General features: G+C 38.4%; 1 protein-coding gene across 3 annotated transcripts in view; it reads right to left on the bottom strand.

Moving 5' to 3' along the window:
* Positions 1–9647: 9647 nt before the first annotated feature.
* The window catches only part of herc4.L (HECT and RLD domain containing E3 ubiquitin protein ligase 4 L homeolog), a 37168-nt gene continuing 26463 nt past the window's right edge, over positions 9648–20352 (bottom strand). For all 3 annotated transcript variants that reach the window (XM_041568763.1, XM_018225345.2, XM_041568764.1), the window contains 6 exons: positions 19346–19512; positions 16893–16959; positions 15571–15653; positions 13857–14040; positions 11486–11588; positions 9648–10170 (listed from right to left, as the gene is read on the bottom strand). In XM_041568763.1, the coding sequence (XP_041424697.1) occupies positions 9962–10170; positions 11486–11588; positions 13857–14040; positions 15571–15653; positions 16893–16959; positions 19346–19512 (813 nt within the window). In that variant the 3' untranslated portion in view covers positions 9648–9961. The remainder of the gene's footprint in view (positions 10171–11485; positions 11589–13856; positions 14041–15570; positions 15654–16892; positions 16960–19345; positions 19513–20352) is intronic.

The following is a 20352-nucleotide window of genomic DNA, read 5'->3' as shown; positions in this document are numbered from 1 at the left end:
GGTCTTGAGGGTTTACTTGATATACGTTATTAAGTTATATGTATGGGGTATCAATATATTTTTTTTTTACCTGTTTACATATACGTTTGGATCATTTATATGCCCAGGTAAGAAAGTACAGTGTTTATTAAGAAATGAAAATGCAATCCAAACATGTCTAGTTCCTGAAGTAACTAAGTATTCACTCTACATTCACTCACCCCAACTCTGTGATGTTTGTACCCATTGTTTTGTCAACATAACACGTACAAATATGGAGTTTATATTATACCAGTGGGGCTGTTTTATTGCTTCTGCTGCAAGTTTTCTTGTAATAATGGTTTGCACAAGTCTCCTGCCTCCCCCACCAACAGCCTCCTGTTTAAGTGAATCAGGGGTGCAACAAAGGTAGAGAAACTACTATTATTAGTTCATTAGTTATAGCTTGTGATTAAGGGCTTGTTACACAAACTCCAGTTGGGAACATAAAAGTCTATTATAAGCTGATGTCAGTAATTGGAATCCCTTGCAGCTCTTACAGCTGTGGCATCAGATATAACCTAGTATAGGTTACACCATGACATTTCATACATTAGTATAATATTTATTAAACAAGAAACATGAAATAATTCCGTAGCTAATGTGAACAAATCAATCAATGTATTGGGCATTGGGTGCAATATCAGCCCTACTCTTTTTAGAGTTGATAGAGGGTTTCTCTAGATCTTCAGTGAAGATCTGGAGCTGCAGGAACCGCCTGGGTTAGACAGGCTACTAGGAGTCCCAGAAAGTAGCAGTGGAATCCCATCCTTGTCACACACGTTGCTCCTTATGTCACTATTGGGACATGAAGTCCTTGTTTAAGAAGAATACTCTGACTGTTTATTTTAGAATTATTGCAGTAATTGTAAGTATTGTGGCTGCAGCCAGGGGAGTAAATTGAATTTCCAGCCGCTTGCACATATATTTTTGGGCCCCTGTCCCGGGCTGTATCCTGTGATAGAATAAAGTTAAAGGCGTTGTTCACTGTAAGTATGATGTCAAGAGTGATATTTTAACACAATTTGCAATTGGTTTTAATTTTTCATTATTTGTAGATTTTGAGTTATTTAGCTTTTTATTCAGCAGCTCTCCAGTTTGTAATTTTAGCAATCTGGTCGCTAGGGTCCAAATTACCCTAAAAAACATTGAATAAGAGACAGGAATATGAACAGGAGAGGCCTGAATAGAAAGACGAGTAATACAAAGTAGCAACAACAATACATTTGTTTGTTTAAATGCACCATCAGATCTTCTTGTAGTGTGCTCAGTGACTCCAGCAGGCCCAGGTATAGTCTCCCCAGTAGTTACACCACTGTTAATTGTTTGTACATTGAAGCATACGACCTGCCATGTACAACCTAAAGCAAAACTGTTCCCTGTTATAATTCTGTCCATTCTTTAGTTAAATGTCATTTAAATGCTGCACTGGGGCAGACTAATGAACCCTACATTTGAAATCTACAGGCAGGACAGCCATCAGAAATCTCAGGGTCCCATACAAAAATTGGTGGCCAGGGCCCCTTAAACAACCATGCCTTCCCGAAGTCAGCAGCTCTCAGAAAGATGGGGGGCCCGGCTAATCAAGTAAGTGTGGCGTGGCAGGGCCCCCCTTACCCTCGGGCCCCCTACAACTCTCCCCCCTGTCCCCCCCTGATGGCTGCCGTGTCTACAGGTATAAGATGCGTTATCCGGAAACCCATTATCCAGAATATTGTGAAGGCTGTCTCCTATAGACTCCATTTTATCCAAATAATCCAATTTTTAAAAAAACGATTTCCCTTTTCTCTGTAATAATAAAACAGTACCTTGAACTTGATCCAAACTAAGATATAATTAATCCTTATGGGTGGTAAAACCAGCCTATTGGGCTTGTTTAATTTTTACATGATTTTCTAGTAGACTTAAGGCATGAAGATCCAAATTACAGAAAGATCCTTTATGCGGAAAACCCCAGGTCCCAAGCATTCTGGATAACAGGTCCCATACCTGTATTGTATTTAAGTTATGGGTTAGGTGAGGGTTGGCAGCCTCCAGTTCTTCAGATGTAATTGAAAAACAACAGCTTAAGGGAATACTTATAGGCGCAAAACTTTGAATTTTAAAATTTTAAAAACCCTTATAATAAATCCATGCCACTAGCAGAACAATTTCAGCCTCAAGTATTATATGTATTTATAAAACAATGTTATATATATTGCAGATATGGCAAATATTAAAAAAGCAAATGCTCAGATACTTGCCCCATCAGTAAATCCACATGCACCTACTTTGTCACCCAGTTCCTCTTGATCAATGGCATTGGTAGGGTTCCCATTTGACAATAAGGGGACAAAGATTTATCAAGGGTCGAACTTCGAATTGATGGGAGTTTTTTTTGAACTCCCATTACTTCGAAATTCGAATAAAAAACAACCAACCGAATCTTATTAAAAAAAAAAAATCAAAGTTTTTTTTCCGGGTGAATTGGCCGCTTTCGTTCGAATTCGAATTGTATGAATTGAAGTAACATCGTATTTTTTTCTAAAAAAAACTTTGATTTTTCAAAGTCCACCAATTGACTCCAAATAAGTCCCCCATAGGCTAAAACAGCAACTCGGCAGGTTTTAGATGGCGAATGGTTGGTCGAATTTTTAATGAGACAGTACATGATAAATTACGATATTCACATTTTTTTCAAATTCAAATCGAATTTGGACTATTCCCTAGAGGAAGTACAAAAAAATTAGCTTGAAATTTGAATTTTCACTTTCAACCTTTGATAAATCTTCCCCTAAGTTTACTGGCTTGGCTGATAAAAATGATGTTAGATAGCAGCGATATATAACTGAGATGGGGGTTAACCCCAGGTAGAGAACTTCTGCAGTCAGTGGTGACCCACTTTTAACCCTGAAACAGGACCCTTGTCATGTGATCTAAAGCCCTTTTTGATCTCACTGATGAAGACTTTGCTTGAGAACTAAAAAAACATTGCTTTATTTTGCTTCCTTTCTTAAGTATTGTCAATAAATAGTTCAGAGTGTGCCCTTTGGCTTCTGTATTATCAGAGGTTTTGGACTCTCAGGGGATTCTTAGGGATATCTTCCCATAGCTCTGGGAATGACTGTACAATTCCTGTGCCCATGGGGTGTGTGTTCAAAGTAAAAATGAACAACGTATCTTTTTAATATCCTTTTGCTAGAATTTCATCATCCTTAATACAACGTGACTGTTTATCCACTGATAATGACATTACTTTAATTGTGTTGGGTTATCATTTGCTTATGAATCCTCCACGATCCAGTAAACAATAGGCGTCTTTTATACACCAGCCTGCCATCTGTTTAGCAGCACTGAGCTGACTGTGATCAAGTGCTTTATGGGAGATGATTAATACAGGAGTGGGATCTGTAAAAGCCCCAAATTATAGGAAGGGCATCTCATATAGTTTCCTTTATAAAGAACCAGAAACGCCAAATATTTTTTTTTTAAAATTTGTTTGTATATAACAAAAAAAAAACACCAAGACATTTCATAACTTTAAAATGGCAAAGTCTTTATTAATAAATAACTTACCGAAACTCCGCTTGCGCTCCTCTTCAGAAAAGGCATCAGGGCGACGATCCATTGTGCGACGCTTGATTTCTACTCCCTGGCTATCTCCTATAGAAATTGAGCACCGCACGATGGATTGTGGCGCCTTTTCTGAAGAGGAGCGCAAGTGGAGTTTCGGTAAGTTATTTATTAATAAAGACTTTGCCATTTTAAAGTTAATATGTCTTGGTGTTTTTATTTTCCATTATATAAAAACAATTAAAAAAAAAAAAAAAATGTTGAAGTTACTGGTCGACTAATAAAATAATTTCCTTTTTCTCTGTAATGATAAAACAGTACCTTGTACTTGATCCCAACTGAGATAGAAGTATGGAGGCAAAAAATTCTAATGGGACTCCTTTAAAGGAGTCCTTTAAACTTGGGGTGCCAAATGTTAGGCACCCGCCAAGTGATTGCATTTACTCACCTGAAACCCCGTGCTGGTGCTCCTATTAGGAGCTCGCTGGAAGAAACCTGGGCAGGTGCAGTTTTCTCCTGATAGGAGCACCCACATCACTTGTGGGTGCCTAACTTTTGGCACCCCCAAGTATAAAATGACTTTCCTTCTCCTTTAATGCTTAAGAGATTTTTCAGCAGATTAAGGTATGAAGTTCTAAATTACAGACAGGCCCCTTATCTGGAAAACCCCAGGTCCTGAGGATTCTGGAGAACAGGTCCCATACTTATACTCATCATTATGAACTGGAAGCAATGCACCTTTAGAATGTACTATTAAAGCATAACAATATGCTGTGAAAAATATGCTAGAGTAACTAGAAAAACTTAAACTAATTGACTAATGCACAAGGCTGCTGTACTAACAGGCACTGCCAACAATGATATACAGACTCTGTATATCAGATTCTGTTCTTTCCTTACGTCCAGTTATTCCTCCTGTGCTGCAAGGCTGCTGTGTATGTGGAATATACTTTAAACATGGAGCACCAAGGAAGCCATCAGTTGTTTAAAAATCACGATTTATCCTCCAAAATGAAAAACCGCCGTCCGATTTATGCGTTTCGTGGCACCTTGCCACTTGCTCAGCAGGCTGCTGTGTATGTGACCATAATTAAAATGTAGTGTAATGTAGGGAGTTGTATTAATTTTATTTATATTAAAACGTGATCCGCCTTTTTATTTAATAGAGGAAAGATGTCTCTTTGCAGCCTATTGCTCTATTTAACTTGAATGGCTGCCTCCATGGCTATACAGCAGCTTCTTAATATAAACTACCTTTGAGTTTCTGAAGCAAACATACAGTTTGTATGAATGAAGGTGGCCATACACTGCCATTGTCTGCTAGTTTGGCAAAGGCACCAGATGAAAGGAATGTGTGCTTTATTTGCTATTACCCCATAAGATAACTTTTAGTATGACTATTGTTAGCAAATTTTATTTGGTCCTCTTTTTGTATCACTTTTCAATGACTGTCTGTATACATAAAGAGCGACACTTTAGGGCAGAGACACATGCTGCTATTTTGTGAGATTCGTCGCCCAGCGACAAATCGCTTCTTCTTCGGGCGACTAATCTCACCTTCCTGCCAGCTAGAATGTAAATTGCCGGCAGGATGGCACTTAGAACGATTAGTTTTCCTCACGTGGAAACTTCGGGCGACAAATCGATCTGTGTGCCATTCCGTCGGCTATTTCAATTTTAGCCGGGCGGGAAGGCAGTTCAGGGAGAAGAAGCAAGTGTCTCTGCTCTTATATAGAAAACCACAGGTTCCAAACATTCCAGATAACAGATCCCATACATGTATAATTATAGACAAACAAAAGCGTATTAATCCCTGGAATAACAGGGTTTTGCTGCACTAATCTAGTGGCAGTTTGGGGGGAGTGCAAGAAATATACTTGTTTACCAGCAGTCTCTCTGATCTGATAGCAGGCTTTCATTTCCCAAAGGCTACTGCTTCCATATACAGGGTCAAAAAGATGAATGCTTTAATAAACTAAAGCTGCTATTTATAAACAGATATGTATCTACATCTGATACCATCATCTTCAGTCTTTTATTGGTTCTTTTCTGTTGCATAAAGGAAAATACTGCTCAGACACTTATGCAGTGGTGTAACTATAGAGGAAGCATGTGTATACACGTAGGTCTGGAACACTCGGACCATGGGGCCTGCTTTCTCTATAGCTGTGTAAGGTGATAGAAATTCACCCTCCACAGGCACCAGGGCTGGATTTACATAGTGGGCACCCCTAGGCCCACTGCCATTCGTCACCCCTGTCCTTTATTCATGCGTTGGTTCAGGGAAGGCGTCTGGGGAGATTGGTCGCTGCAAAAACGAGGCGATTAGTCACCAGCCGACCAAATCTCCCCAAAACGCCCTGTGTGGACTTACCCTTACAGTAGAACCCCAATTTTATGTTTTTCAGAGGACCAGAAAAAAAGGTGTAAATTCCAGGAAAATGTAAAATCAGGCAAATGTATTATGCGTAATATATTGGTGGGACCACAAAACAACAGTGTAAAATGAGGGAACACAAAATCAGGGGATCTAAAATTGAGGTTCCACTGTATTTAGGACCCATCATCTTTATATGTGGACACAAAGTATTCTGTATTGTAATGGTTAGCTTTCAAATGACTTTATTAAAGACCATCGATTCACTTCTGATTTTATTCCTGATCCAGTTGCTTTTGCTTCTTGGCTGGTCTTATGGCACTGGGGGCAAGAACTGAATGAAGAGAACTTGCCACATCACCTCCCAAAATGTTACATACTTAATTTTGAGGTTGGGTGAACTCGGATTCCTTTTGTCTAGTGTTGGACCTATGAGAAGCAATGCAGGTGGGAAGCTCTGACTTATTCTATTGGAGGCACAACTTCCCACCCCCAGGTCAGTGGCTGTTGGAGTTTTCAGTTCAAGGTTAGAGATATAGGGAACTCTTAGTATGTACAGTATGTTATTTATACAGCAGTACTTCGTATTAATGCAGTGTTCTGTGTATGTCATTTGTCTGCAGCCATAGAACAGTTCTGGGCACATTAGGTAAGGTCTCCAGTCTGATTCTGCCATAAACTCACTTAAAGGGATTCTGTCATGATTTTTATGGTGTAGTTTTCATTTCTAAATAACACTGTTTACACTGCAAATAATTCACTCTACAATATAAAATGTCAACCAGCAAGTGTATTTGTTTTAATTTATAAAATTGGTGTGTATGCTCCATCTCAGGTCATTCTGCCTGGTCTTGTGCTTTCAGAGAGAGCCAGCACTTTAGAATGGGACTAATTTCTGTCAGGCTGTTGTTTCTCCTACTCAATATAACTGAATGTGTCACAGTGGGACCTGGATTTTACTATTGAGTGCTGTTCTGAGATCTTGACAAAGGGGTACGCCCCGAAACGTTGCATCCGCAAATAAACGAGCAAGGGTTTCCCTGCTAGAAATATCCTGTTGTGCCGGTGATTTTCTAGTTCTCTGTCTGTTGTGGAGGCTGCCAATACCTCCTTCATCGAGCACCAGGTTTCGCAAAATTCGGACGGCCAGGGTGTGCGAGGTGACTCTTCTTGTTTTCCCTGTTCTTAGATCTACCAGGCAGCTGTTATCTTGTGTTAGGGAGCTGCTATCTGGTTACCTTCCCATTGTTCTGTTGTTAGGCTGCTGGGGGGGGTAGTGATATCACTCCAACTTGCAGTACAGCAGTAAAGAGTGACAGAAGTTGATCAGAGCACAAGTCACATGACTGGGGGCAGCTGGGAAACTGACAATATGTCTAACCCCATGTCAGCTTTTAAAATTGAATATAAAAAAATCTGTTTGTTCTTTTAAGAAACGTATTCCAGTGCAAAATTCTGCTGGAGCAGCACCATTAACTGATGCGTTTTGGAAAAAAAAAAAGTTTTCAGATGACAGTATCCCTTTACGAAACATATACTTTCTGGTTGTTGGGTTCAATGAGGACAGCCAGTAAAAAATTTACATGGTGGGGATAACACAAGGAACAATATTTAAAAAAACAGTAAACAAATGAAGGCTAATTGTCTCAGAATAAGACTGTCTATATCGTACTAACAATTAAAGTGAACTGCCTCTTTAAATGAAATGTTTGGGACAGGGAGCGCCACAGACCCTAGTTTCTCGCTCATATTTACCAACACATTGTGCAACAGTCTGACATGACCTTGGCAATTCACCACCTACAGGTCACATCTCAAACTCATGTTAATGATTAAGCTACTTATGGACACTACACAGAGGCCATTTATTCACCCAAATATTTACCCACACGTCTCTGCACAAAAACAAAGCAGTGGAAAGCACAAATCATAATATGCAGTAAGTATGAGCAGGACACTAACCTGCAAGGATGGGCCAGTGGGCTTGTGTGGGAGGAAGCCTTTGGCTTACATGCTCATGTGATGTATCAGTCACTCTCAAGTTTGTGGAGAAATGGTAAACATTCACAATCTAAGCTTCCCAGATTGTACACTTGTGGTATCACTTTGCAAAAGTTTCATCAGAACTGGGCAGATTCCCAGCATGACACAAGTTTTTTTCCGGAATGATGTGACCGCTACAGTGAAACCTCTGTTTTTTTAATGTTTTCATGCATTTTACACCTACCAATACATAATAAATTTCCCCAATCTTACACCATTTTTCCCTGGTCCCCTGAAAAACGTAATATGGGGGTTCTACTATGTTTGGGAGAAGTTGCTTATTCCCACCCACAATGATGAAAGAATTAGTAAAGTGTAACAAAAAGTAGGCTAGGAATATTACACACTGAGGCTCATTTATAACAACTGGGAAAATTTGCCCCTGGGCAATAGGCAATTAGATTTTTTAAGCCAGCTGCAGGTTGAACATTGAAACCATCATCTGAGTATTTGCCATAGGTTACTGCCCAGGTTGAAATTTGCCCAGTTTTCATAATTAACCCCTGTTTTGGGTCTGTGTTCTAGTCTTTGAAGATCCCCACAGCAATTCCCTATCTTGTTTTCTGCCGATTCACAGCACATGTATTGTGCTGCTGTCAGATACCTGATCTTAGGGCAGAGACACACGCTCAGATTCGGGGAGATTAGTCGCCCAGCAACAAATCTCCTCTTCTTTGGCGCGACTAATCTCCCCAAACCTCCTGCCGGCTAGAATGTAATCGCCGGCCGGGTGGCACCCGAAGCATTTCGATTTCCGAAGTCGCCTAAGTTATCTCGTGAGGCAACTTCGGCTGACTTCGTAAAAACGAATCGCTCATAGTGCCATCCTGGCCGGCGATTACATTCTAGCCGATGGGAGGCAGTTTGGTGAGATTAGAACTGCCGATTTATCACCGGGCAACTAAATCTCCCTGAATCTGTGTCTCTGCCCTTAGGGACTGACAATATCCTTACCTTATCCTTATATTTTCATATACAATATAAAAGTCTCAATATATGGCAGATTTGTAATAATTTAAGATTCAAATTACGCTCAGAAACCAGTATGTTTTGCAAATTAATTTAATAATCAGCCCTGTAGCATCAGCTCCATTGCCAGACAAACCTGATTTTCTGCTTGATGATTTCCAGCAACCCCTAAATCTAACTTCTCAACAGCTGCCCAGAGCATACTGAGCATGTGCACTGTCAATGACACTTCAAAGGATGGCTCCAAAATCTAAAGTGGGGAGCTCATGTTAAGGTCTACATCATTTGTATAATTTGGATCAAATGGTGGGAGACAGCCCTTCTGTAATTCAGAGGTTTCTGGATAACTGGTATCTGGAGAATGGATCTCATAACTGTATATAAAATACAACATTTCTAGCCATATGCATTGTTAATCTTTGGATCACCTTTAGATCCTTGGCAAGATGGCAAATAGGCTAGAGTCTGAATATTACATTAGCATAGCAATAACAATGCTTTGGAATTTAAAATATTAGGAGTCTATAGTATATTCAGCTACTTATTGCTTCCAACTCAGTTCAGGCACCACTATTTCATGTTTTTAACTCGGCTACAAACCTCTCATGTCTGTGCATCCAGCCGACTCTTTCATTCAGCTCCTGAGGACACTCTTACACAAGATAGCAAAAGTATCGAGCCCTGTATATAATAATGTAAAAATGCACCTTTATTTAAATCTGCCAGGTGGAGATAACATGTTGTGTCAACTGCAAAATAATACATGGTGCCCAGTGATCACGAATACATTAACTGAGAAGAAATAAGCTTCTACGCATCAACAATATTCTTAATTTATTTAAAGATGGTAAGACTCCAAACACACAACAAGTCCCATGCTGTGTATGACAAAGCCTGTACAATGCTTATCCATGTGAGTATTCATAAAAAAAACTAAACCTTACGGTGGTCTTGTGCAGGAACGCCAATTCCCATTGCTGAAAGGATACACACAGCAGTTCTTTAGACAAGGCTAAAGCCTTCATAGTGATCTATAGCTTGAATCAGTTTGGATTGCAGTGTTTCTTTATTGCTGTATTTGGGAAGATCCAAGAGGTTGAAGCACGTATGAGCTACTGGTAGGAACTGTTCTCCTCCTCCTGTTGGCTGGATCACAAGCTTTAAACTTTTCATACCGAGAATAGGGATCCGGTCACTGCCAGTAAGGAAAACTATGAAGGAAACAAGGAAATAAGTTAATGTCAATGATAATATAAAGAGTATAAGGCCACAAGACTCACGCTGCACTCAAACCATAGGGATATTTGGGAAGCAATATACAGGTAAGGGACCTGTTATCCAGAATGCTTGGACCTGGGGTTTTCCAGATAACGGATCTTCAGTAATTTGGATGTTCATGCCTTAAGTCTACTAGAAAATCATATAAACTTTAAATAAACCCAATAAGCTGGTTTTGCTTCCATGAAAGGGGTTGTTCACCTTTGATATAACTTTTAGTATGATGTAGAGAGTGATATTCTGAGACAATTTGCAATTGGTTTTCATTTTTTATTATTATTTCATTATTATTATAATTATTATATTTAGCTTTTTATTCAGCTTCAATTTGCATTTTAACCAATCTGGTAACCAGGGTCCAAATTACACTAGCAACCATGCATTGATTTGAATATGAGACTGGAATATGAATAGGAGAGGCCTGAATAGAAGGATCAGTAATAAAAAGTAACAATATCAATACATTTGTAGCCTTACAGAGCATTTGGTTTTTTTTTAGAAGGGAGTCAGCAACGCCCATTTGAAAGCTGCAAAGAGTCAGAATAAAAAGGCAAATAACTATAAAAAAATAAATAATGAAAACCAATTAAAAAGTTACTTAGAATTGGCCGTTCTATAACATAATAAAAGTTACCTTAAAGGTGAACCACCCCGTTAAGGATTAATTATTATATCTTAGTTTGGATCATGTACAAGCTACTGTTTTATTATTACAGAGAAAGAGGAAATCATTTTCAAAAATTTGGATTATTTGATTATAATAGAGTCTATGGGAGACAACCTTTCCGTAACTTGGAGCTTAATGGATAATGGATTTCCGGATAACCGATCTCATACCTTAACAAACTTTTTAAAAAGATAGACAGAAGTTCAACTCAATAAGCAAAAGCATTGCATTTAGACTTGGGCACAGATATTCAGTGTCTCAGAAGTGTAATGGCAAGTGAGCAGATTTTCTTCAGCGGAATTGCTGACTATCTAAAGCTAACCAGAGTTATTTCCCATTATCATCACTTTTGATTTAGCCTGAAATAGTTATGTAGGCTAAACTGGCCATGAGTAACTACCTAAAAGTTCTCTTCATTCAAAAAACAAATCTTCCAATACAGGTAAAATGCTCTGTATCACATAGGCAGAATACTAAATAATAACATTAATATTAATTATTATGGTTTTTCATTTCCAGTACAAAAAAAAAAGCACAGTTTGACAGAGGTCATATTTTATTGAATAATTAGAGAAACTTACGCAAGAATTGCTTTTTCTTTTCCAAGGCCAATTTATGAAAAACTTCCCAGAACATCTTGATTGTAGGGTGTTCGGCCCAATACTCTCCTTTGTATTCAGTGCTCTAAAAAGGGGGAAAAAAGGTTTAAAGGGATATCGTATCGCTCAAGTCTCCTCCTGTGTGGAAGGTGCTTTATAACAAGGCAGCTGCTAAGAAAATAGAATAGCCTGACAGTCTTATCATTTCCATGTTCACTTTTAGTATGATGTATTAAGCAAAATTCTTACAACGGAGACATTTTTGCAAATGGTTTTCATTTTTTACTATTTATAGTTATTTAGATTTTTATTCAGCAGCTCTCTGGCAATTTTAGCAATCTGGTTACTAGGGTTCAAAGTACCCTAGCGACCATGAATTGATTTGACAAAGAGACTGGAATATGAATAGGAGAGGGCTTGAATAGAACGATTAAGTAATACAAAATAGCAATAACAATAAAATTGTAGCCTTACAGAGCATTTGTTTTTAAAGGTGGGATCAGTGACCCCCCATTTGAAATCTGAAAAGGACAAATAATTAAAAAACTATAAAAAAATAAATAACGAAGACCAATTGAAAAGTTGCTTAGTGGTCATTCATTAACCTAGTAAAAGTTATCTTAAAGGAGCAGACGTCCTTTTTGGCACATGCGCAGTTGAATATTCGACAATGTTCTGCTTCTGAAGTTTAAAGGGATACTGTCATAGGAAAAACATTTTTTTTTCAAAATGAATCAGTTAATAGTGCTGCTCCAGTACAATTCTGCACTGAAGTCCATTTCTCAAAAGAGCAAACAGATTTTTTTATATTCAATTTTGAAATCTGACATGGGGCAAGACATATTGTCAATTTCCCAGCTGCCCCAAGTCATGTGACTTGTGCTCTGATAAACTTCAATCACTCTTTACTGCTGTACTGCAAGTTCCCCTCCCCCCCAGCAGCCAAACAAAAGAACAATGGGAAGGTAACCAGATAACAGCTCCCTAACACAAGATAACAGCTGCCTGGTAGATCTAAGAACAACACTAAATAGTAAAAACCCATGTCCCACTGAGACACATTCAGTTACATTGAGAAAGAAAAACAGCAGCCTGCCAGAAAGCATTTCTCTCCTATACGTAGGTTAGGGGGATAGGGGTTTTTTAACTTTAGGGTTTAGTTCTCCTTTAAAGGTGAACACCTCTTTTAACAGTTCAGCCTCTGAGGCCATTGGGCGGTTCTGCTTGTCGCACTGAATGGATCTGAACCAAACAGACAATATCTTTATATGAATGTTAATATGGATGAGCTTTCTTGAAGTCAAAGTTTTAAGCAGTGGAACAGACTGAACATTCTAACGGGCGCTTGTGTGTGTAGGTTGATTGGGAGTTTAACAATTAGGGGCAGATTTATCAAGGGTTGAATTAAAAGTTCATGGGAGTTTGTAAAAACTCCCATAAAGTTGAAATTCGAAAAAACCACCAATCGACATTTATCAAAAAATTAAAATTTTTCAAACTCAGCTGAATGGGATTGACCCGCAAACACAAATCAAATTCGATTCGTTCGTTTTTGCTCCGAGAAAAACCCCTGATTTTCAGGAAGGCTGCAAACAACTCCAAATTGATCCCAGGATGATAGGCTAAAACAGCAATTCATCAGGTTTAAGGTGGCAAATAGTCGAATTTGAATTCTTAAAGGGCTAGTACATGATAAATTTAGAATTTAAATTTTTTAAAAAAATTCCGATCAAATTTTAACTATTCCCTAGTTGAATTCCACTAAAGAAAACTCAAAAATACAAATGTCAAAATTAGAATTTTCACTTCGACCTTTGATAAATCTGCCCCTAGTTTTACCAAAAATGGCCATGGTCTGAACCAAGGATAAAAATAAGTTTTACTACTACAATTCAAATAAACAATAGGGTTTACTTTTCCTTTAATATACCTTAGACCAGAGGTCCCCAACCTTTTTACCTGTGAGCCACATTCATATGCAAAAAGAGTTGGGATAAGGGCTGTGATTGGCAATTTGGTAGCCCTATGTGGGACTGGCAGCCTACAGGAGGCAATACATCTGTTTTTTATTCAAACAAAACTTGCCTCCAAGCCTGGAATTCAAAAATATGCATCTACCTTGAGGCCACTAGGAGCAATATCCAAGGGGTTGGTGAACAACATATTGCTTGTGAGCCACTGGTTGGGGATCACTGCCTTAGACAAAACATGGCAACGTGGCTTTGTTAATGGTGTATTGGTAGAAGGTATATTTTTGCACTACTTTTATAACAAGAGAATGTAGAAACATTACAGTCACCAGCTTCTATTTATTAAAATACAGTACACAACAGCCTGATCTGAATCTACTTACTTTTTCGAGCTCCTTCCAGTCATAGATCGTATTCCCAATCACCATGGCCTGCAGTTCATTGGGTTGGAAGAGCTCAAGGACCTTCCCGCCGCACACTTTGTGAAACCCTGCGCTAAACGCGCTGAATAAGGAGGCCACTGACTTGTTAAAGATGTAGTCTACATAGGCATCTACATAGTCCTGCCTGTGAATAGAAATACAATTCTGCTTATTGGTCATAATGAATACAGAATAGCGATTGTAAATAGAGAACACAGAAAATGCCCCACAAAGCAGAAACTGCAAGCAGTACTTTTCTGCAAAACATATTTTAATATATATATATATATATATATATATATATATATATATATATATATATATATATATATATATATATATATATATATATATATATATATATATATATATATATATATATATACATACAACCAACAAAAAAGTCCACACTCGTAGGTCCTGTGAAGAGGACGGATGGATTTATTCAAAGTTTCGGCTCCTAAACGCGAGCAGTCATCAGGAGGCATTTTCTAGAACCTGATCCCTCTCTGCATACTAAAGGTGCTTTTATCTGATATGCAAATATGAACCTATAGCCCTATTGGAACTTACATAAAGAATAGGTTTTCTATATAAACTATATTAGAGTTATTACATGTCCACCCCAGTGCCAGCTGTTCATCATGGCATTTACAGTCCAGTCACCAGCCTTTAATGTGAATTCATGGGAGTTTTTAAAAACTTCCCTAAACTCCCATAAATTTGAAATTCGACCAACCGAAAACGCATCGAAAACTCGAATTGAATTCGATTCAAATTTTAAAAACTCTATTCACGTTTTTTCTCTTAAACTTGAATGTCAGGAAGGCTGCAAGCAACTCCAAATTGATCCCTGTAAATCTCCCATTGACTTAAACAGCAATTTGTCAGGTTTTTGGTGCCGAATAGTCGAATTCGAGTTCTTAAAGGGCCAGAGTATGATAAATCTCGAAAATCGAATTAGAATGTTTAAAAAAACCTTGAAAATTCTAATTTCGAATTCTAATTTTAAATTAGACCCTTAATAAATCTGCCCCTTAATCTGCCTGATGAAGGGTAAAGCACTGACGTAATATTTGGTGGCTGCGAGCCAAGTATTGATGACAAAATGACATCACAGCTCTCACAGAGACTCACGATAAGCATTTTATTGTAAAATACTTTAAACATTCCCCAGAATAGCAAACCTTTCCTGTCTTATTTGATTTCTAAATTACAAGCAACTTAACTTCAGCTACGTTTAGCTTCTTCCTTGTCTAGTGTGACGTTCTGCCCCTTTACCTTTCTGGGTTTTTCTTCTCTCTTCGACTAGGAAGACCTCAAAAAAAGGTGCCTACTGGGCATGCTCACTGCCTATGCTCCAATAGAAACCTCATCAAAATACCTGAAGAAAAAATAATTTCTCACTTGAAGTGTTGCTACACAACACCCGGGCAATCCTTGCCTCTAATATGGCACTGCCAATGCTTTAGCTGCATAATTCATGATACAAACTTCAGAAGCTGGGAATGCCACACGTGTTTCTGTATCTGGTGTAAGCAGTCATTACCATCACCTTCAGCTAATTAGCAGTGTAGTAGCTGTTCCTAACACCCATGCTCCAAGCAATGAAACACAGCCTCCTAGCATGTCACTTCCAAATGCATAGGGATGCTTAGGAATCCAAGAGACATACCTGTTTTTCTTATTCACTGGTGTCTCTGCTCCATTTGGTATTAGCTCTTTGACTTCTGTGGTTCCGAAGTTATCTACAGTGATCTATTTCAGAAATACAAAGACATAAATTGATGCGGAATACAGAAAATTCACAATACCCAAAAACCATTGAAACAGCAACATATTTAAGGCAACATACCCGTAAAGTATGAGTTTCTACAAATGCTCAGTAAAACACTTTTAGAGGTTACTCTTTATCCCTCTACATGAAACTGTGTGCAGGATTCAGAGAAGGGGATTTAAGCACCACAATGTTCTGTAACAAATGTTTCATTCAGTGGCTGTTTCATCTACCTCTTACAGGGTATCGAAATCATAAATAATAATCACAAATCATAAAAATAAACATGATCCTGTGTCTACAGGAAATTCTGGATTTTTTTATAAATACAAATTAAATGAAAAAGGTATAACGATATCAGCACACTAAAAGATGACATACACCTACTTATTGGATAACAGTAGGTACTATTCCGGGAATTTTTATGCCCCCTGCTGTTCTGTTCAGGGACAGAGAAGAGTGGAAAAAGTTGATATTAATGATGCAAGTTGAATCTTCTGGTGCTTCTCTGCTCAGTTCTATTGCTCATGTCACATGATACCGTAGAAATGTGCAGGGAAGCGTCAGGAGACATTTTCTGCATCAGTAAATGAAGCCCTCGGACTTCTCGGACTCGGGCTTCTGTTATACATTCAAGATATTATAAATGTAAAACTTTCTGATTTGTATGTCCCCTTTAAAAATAAAATGTATTGGGTTTATTTTGAAGATAGTTGTTTACTTCACCGTCAGTATGTTTTGGAGGCCTGCTGAATGCAGTAAAGCATAATTACATTAGTGAGTGTGCACATCAAATGTCTCTGTTTTATCACTCTGTAACTAGCTGAGAGACACTTTTCTCTGATGATATAATGGCTTGGAGGAGCAATATAGCAAACAGCTTGGGTAAACATCATATCTGCATGATATTATTCCACATGTGGAGTACATTTTCTTGGTTAAAATACTACTTGAAAGCTCTGGATAGCAGATATTTATACAAGACCTTGCGTGCAAGAACGTTCATGCCACAGGGCTAAACTATAAGTGGATTAACGCAGAACAGGAAATAAAAGCATCTAAGCAATGCCAGGTTTACTACTGAGGAAAATCCTGTTTAAGGTGCTGTTATTGGAAAAGTCAGAGAAGACGCCATATTAGAATTAGATGAAAAGCCCCGATAAACAGTTGACTGCTAAGGAGGGGTCAAGCCTATGGCATTTCCAGGAGAAGAGACGTACCGTAAAATAGAGGCAGAATGTCTCCTCAATGTCATCTTCAGTATAGTCCAACAATTGCTGCATGCTCCTGCAAAATAAACAGAGTAATCTCTTTTTCTGTAAGCTCCCATGTCTGGATTTCATGTGGAAGATCAGCCCACTATTTTAGGTGCAATGACCAGAAGTAGGAATATTTTACATACACTTCTGTTTCCACAGATATTTTAAAAGTCAAGGATGTCTTTCCTAACTCCATCAGGCTCCCAGCATGCCTTCCATATTCCAGCTACTTCTGGAAGGTTGCTGTTGAAATTAATATTCTTAATAAAACAAGAAAATATATGGAGATGGATCTCAGAGTATGTCCTGATATTACTCACTTTAATAGTGATCAAACACCTTAAGCACATGAGTTTGTTTTGGAATCTACCAATCTTAATTATGTTATGAGATTCTGTACCAGCCGAAGGCGACCATAGCCCTTTAGAAGTTAAAATATGTGAATTCAAATATGCCCCAGTAGATCCCCATCTTCTTTTCATGCTCTGTGCAGCTGTCACTTACCGGAGCTTAAGGACCAAATCAAACTATACAGCATATTAAAATATAAAAGTCACAATAAAAGGCTGATAAGAACTGTAATTAATGTAGATTCTCATTAAAGTGCAGCTCAGAAACCACAGTCAGCCATGTTGCATCAGCTTACAGTATATAACAGGTGAACCTAACTTTCTGTTTGATGATTTGCAATAAACCCTAAGTTTAGCTTCTAAACAGCTGTCCACGGCCCACTGAGCATGTGCAGTAACACTGAAACTAACAAAACACAAGATGGTGATTTCTTCTGCACACATTTGAAGGCCTGGATAATACTGTTATGGAGATTCTGAAACTTTAGGCTGGTGCAGTAAGTCAGTGCATTTCTACCACATATTGTTTTAAAAATTTAGTTCTCCATTAACATGTGTGTATGTATTTTATACTTCTGTGGTGTTGAAGCTCCTGCTTATGTACTCTGTCTCTACATAAAAACAATTTACACCCCTCTGCCAGAGAACATTAGCTTCTGAAGCCTCAAGTATCCCAGTATATTAGCTGATTCCCTCTACCTCTTCCCTCTCTCAGTACATCAGCCACTGCCCTCTATCCCTCATTCAGTACACCAGCCTCTGCCCTCTCTCCTTTATTCAGTACATCAGTCTCTGCCCTCTCTCTTTCATTCAGTACATCAGCATCTGCCCTCTCTCTTTCATTCAGAACATCAGCATCTGCCCTCTCTCTTTCATTCAGTACATCAGCCTCTGCCCTCTCTCCTTCACTCAGTACATCAGCCTCTGCCCTCTATCCCTCATTGAGTACATTAGCCCCTGCCCTCTATCCCTCATTCAGTAGATCAGCATCTGCCCTCTCTCTTTCATTCAGTACATCAGCCTCTGCCCCCTCTCTCACTTTCATTCAGTACATCAGCATCTGCCCTCTCTCCTTCACTCAGTACATCAGCCTCTGCCCTCTCTCCCTCATTCAGTACATCAGCCTCTGCCCTCTCTCCCTCATTCAGTACATCAGTCTCTGTCCTCTCTCCCTCAATATATTAGCCCCTGTCATATCTGCCAGTTTATCAGCCAATGCTGTTTTTCTCCCCTACACCATCCACTGCCCTCTCTCATTGCCCTGTATCAACCTCAGCCTTCTTTCTTCTTCCTCCTTACATTACACCCTTTCACCATTCAATGTTTAAGCTTCTGTACTCTCCTGTAACGCATCAGCCCCACCTCCCATAATATTTCCCATAACACATAATTTCCAGATCTAACCTCACTCTCAGTTTAAATACATATTTTATGTTTTTTTTACAGTGCCTTTGTGTTTTAATGCATTTCAACGGGAGCAATTCCTGCATTTTAAGTCCATTTTTTTGCATTTTATGCATTTTGGCCCATTCTCATTATTTTATTTTTTTTGGTGACATTGGTCATTGCCAAGGATAGAACACAAGTTTGTCCTCTACTACCAGGTAACATGGGGTAAGATTAGTTAAATATTACCTGCAGTATTACTTGCTGTATAATGTTGCCTCTCTCACATGTATTTAATAGGCTTACAATACCCTGGGGAGGCCCAGTTGGCAGTACCAACACATCGAGTTGCTTTTGGTATTAATAAAAATTACGGGATTATTACAGGCACTTTTAATGACTTGATTATGGACACTTCTTTATCAACATGGTAATGATATGGTTGCAAAGGAACTACTTTGTTTATACCTGAACCAACATGACCTGTAGGTGTTGGTGATATCATTTTCTGTAATGTGGCTATTTCTACATTTGTTTTCACAATTTATATTACACTTCATAAAGGTTTTGTTAGCCAAAACATGTTGTGTTATTAAACACACTTGTGCAGTTATTTCTTTTTTGGCTTACTTCCTTTTTGATTTTTGACTGTAACTATAAAAGAGGCAGCTTACTAACCGTCCGACAACAGGCATCAGCTCCTTAAAGTCTTCCAAGGTTGGTTTCTTTTTCAGAAGCTTCTTATATAAAGCCAAAGGGAAGTGGAGCTCAATAATTGTGAAATTGTATATTGCTAAACCACAGACTACACCAATAAGGTGGAATAAATCGCTGTCTTCAAAGGTCTGAAAAAGAATGAAAACCTAATATGAAAGATTTATTAGATGCATGATACAAATTGACTTTTGTTTTGTAATGTTATGTTCTGCCTCTCTAGTATTTTTATACTCATGCCGAGACCCACTGCATGTAGACCAAAACATTCAGCTTGAACAGTCTAATCTGTACATAATTTCCTTTCTCCACAGAATAATATGCCATGTAGCACTCTTGTGGTCTTCTACTTCACAGAAAATTCTCTTGTAGAAAGTGGCAGTGCTCATTCACAAAACTGGTATCTTCTAAACTTCAGACTACAAGATACTGTGAAAAACATGGGGTTCGTAGCAACCTACCTCTTCAAGAAAGCATTGCCAAAAACAAGTCAGACATGTTTTTTTTATCCTGCTTCTGAGGAAGTGGCTGTTTGCCAGGAAATGCGTAAAGCAAATGTTGCTCTACACTTTCAGTATATGGTATGATTTTAAAGTTTACATAATGAAGATGAACTTTCAAACAGATGGTGAGATGCCTCCTCTGTCTACACCATTATATTGGAAGATTTGCGAATTTTTCATCACGTGTGCAGGAGGAGTACATTAACCGTTGCATTAAGTGAAGTCCCTTTAGTCTGATCAACAGACTGCCCTGTGAAAGGAGGGTCTTAACAGTGTTGCAGACTGACACCATTTTAAAATAATATATAATATATAACATATATATGGTTTAGGAGATAACAGAATGGTAACGGAGAATTTCCACTTCGATGCACGAGACTTTTGCTACTTTAGTGACTTAAGGGTAAGGACACACGAGGAGATTCAGGGAGATTTTGTCGCCTGGCTACTAATCTCCTTGTCTTTTGA

Source organism: Xenopus laevis, chromosome 7L (genome assembly GCF_017654675.1).
Source record: "Xenopus laevis strain J_2021 chromosome 7L, Xenopus_laevis_v10.1, whole genome shotgun sequence".
In the NCBI taxonomy this organism is placed as follows: Eukaryota; Metazoa; Chordata; class Amphibia; order Anura; family Pipidae; genus Xenopus; species Xenopus laevis.
This window is presented reverse-complemented; position numbering and strand designations above follow the sequence as displayed.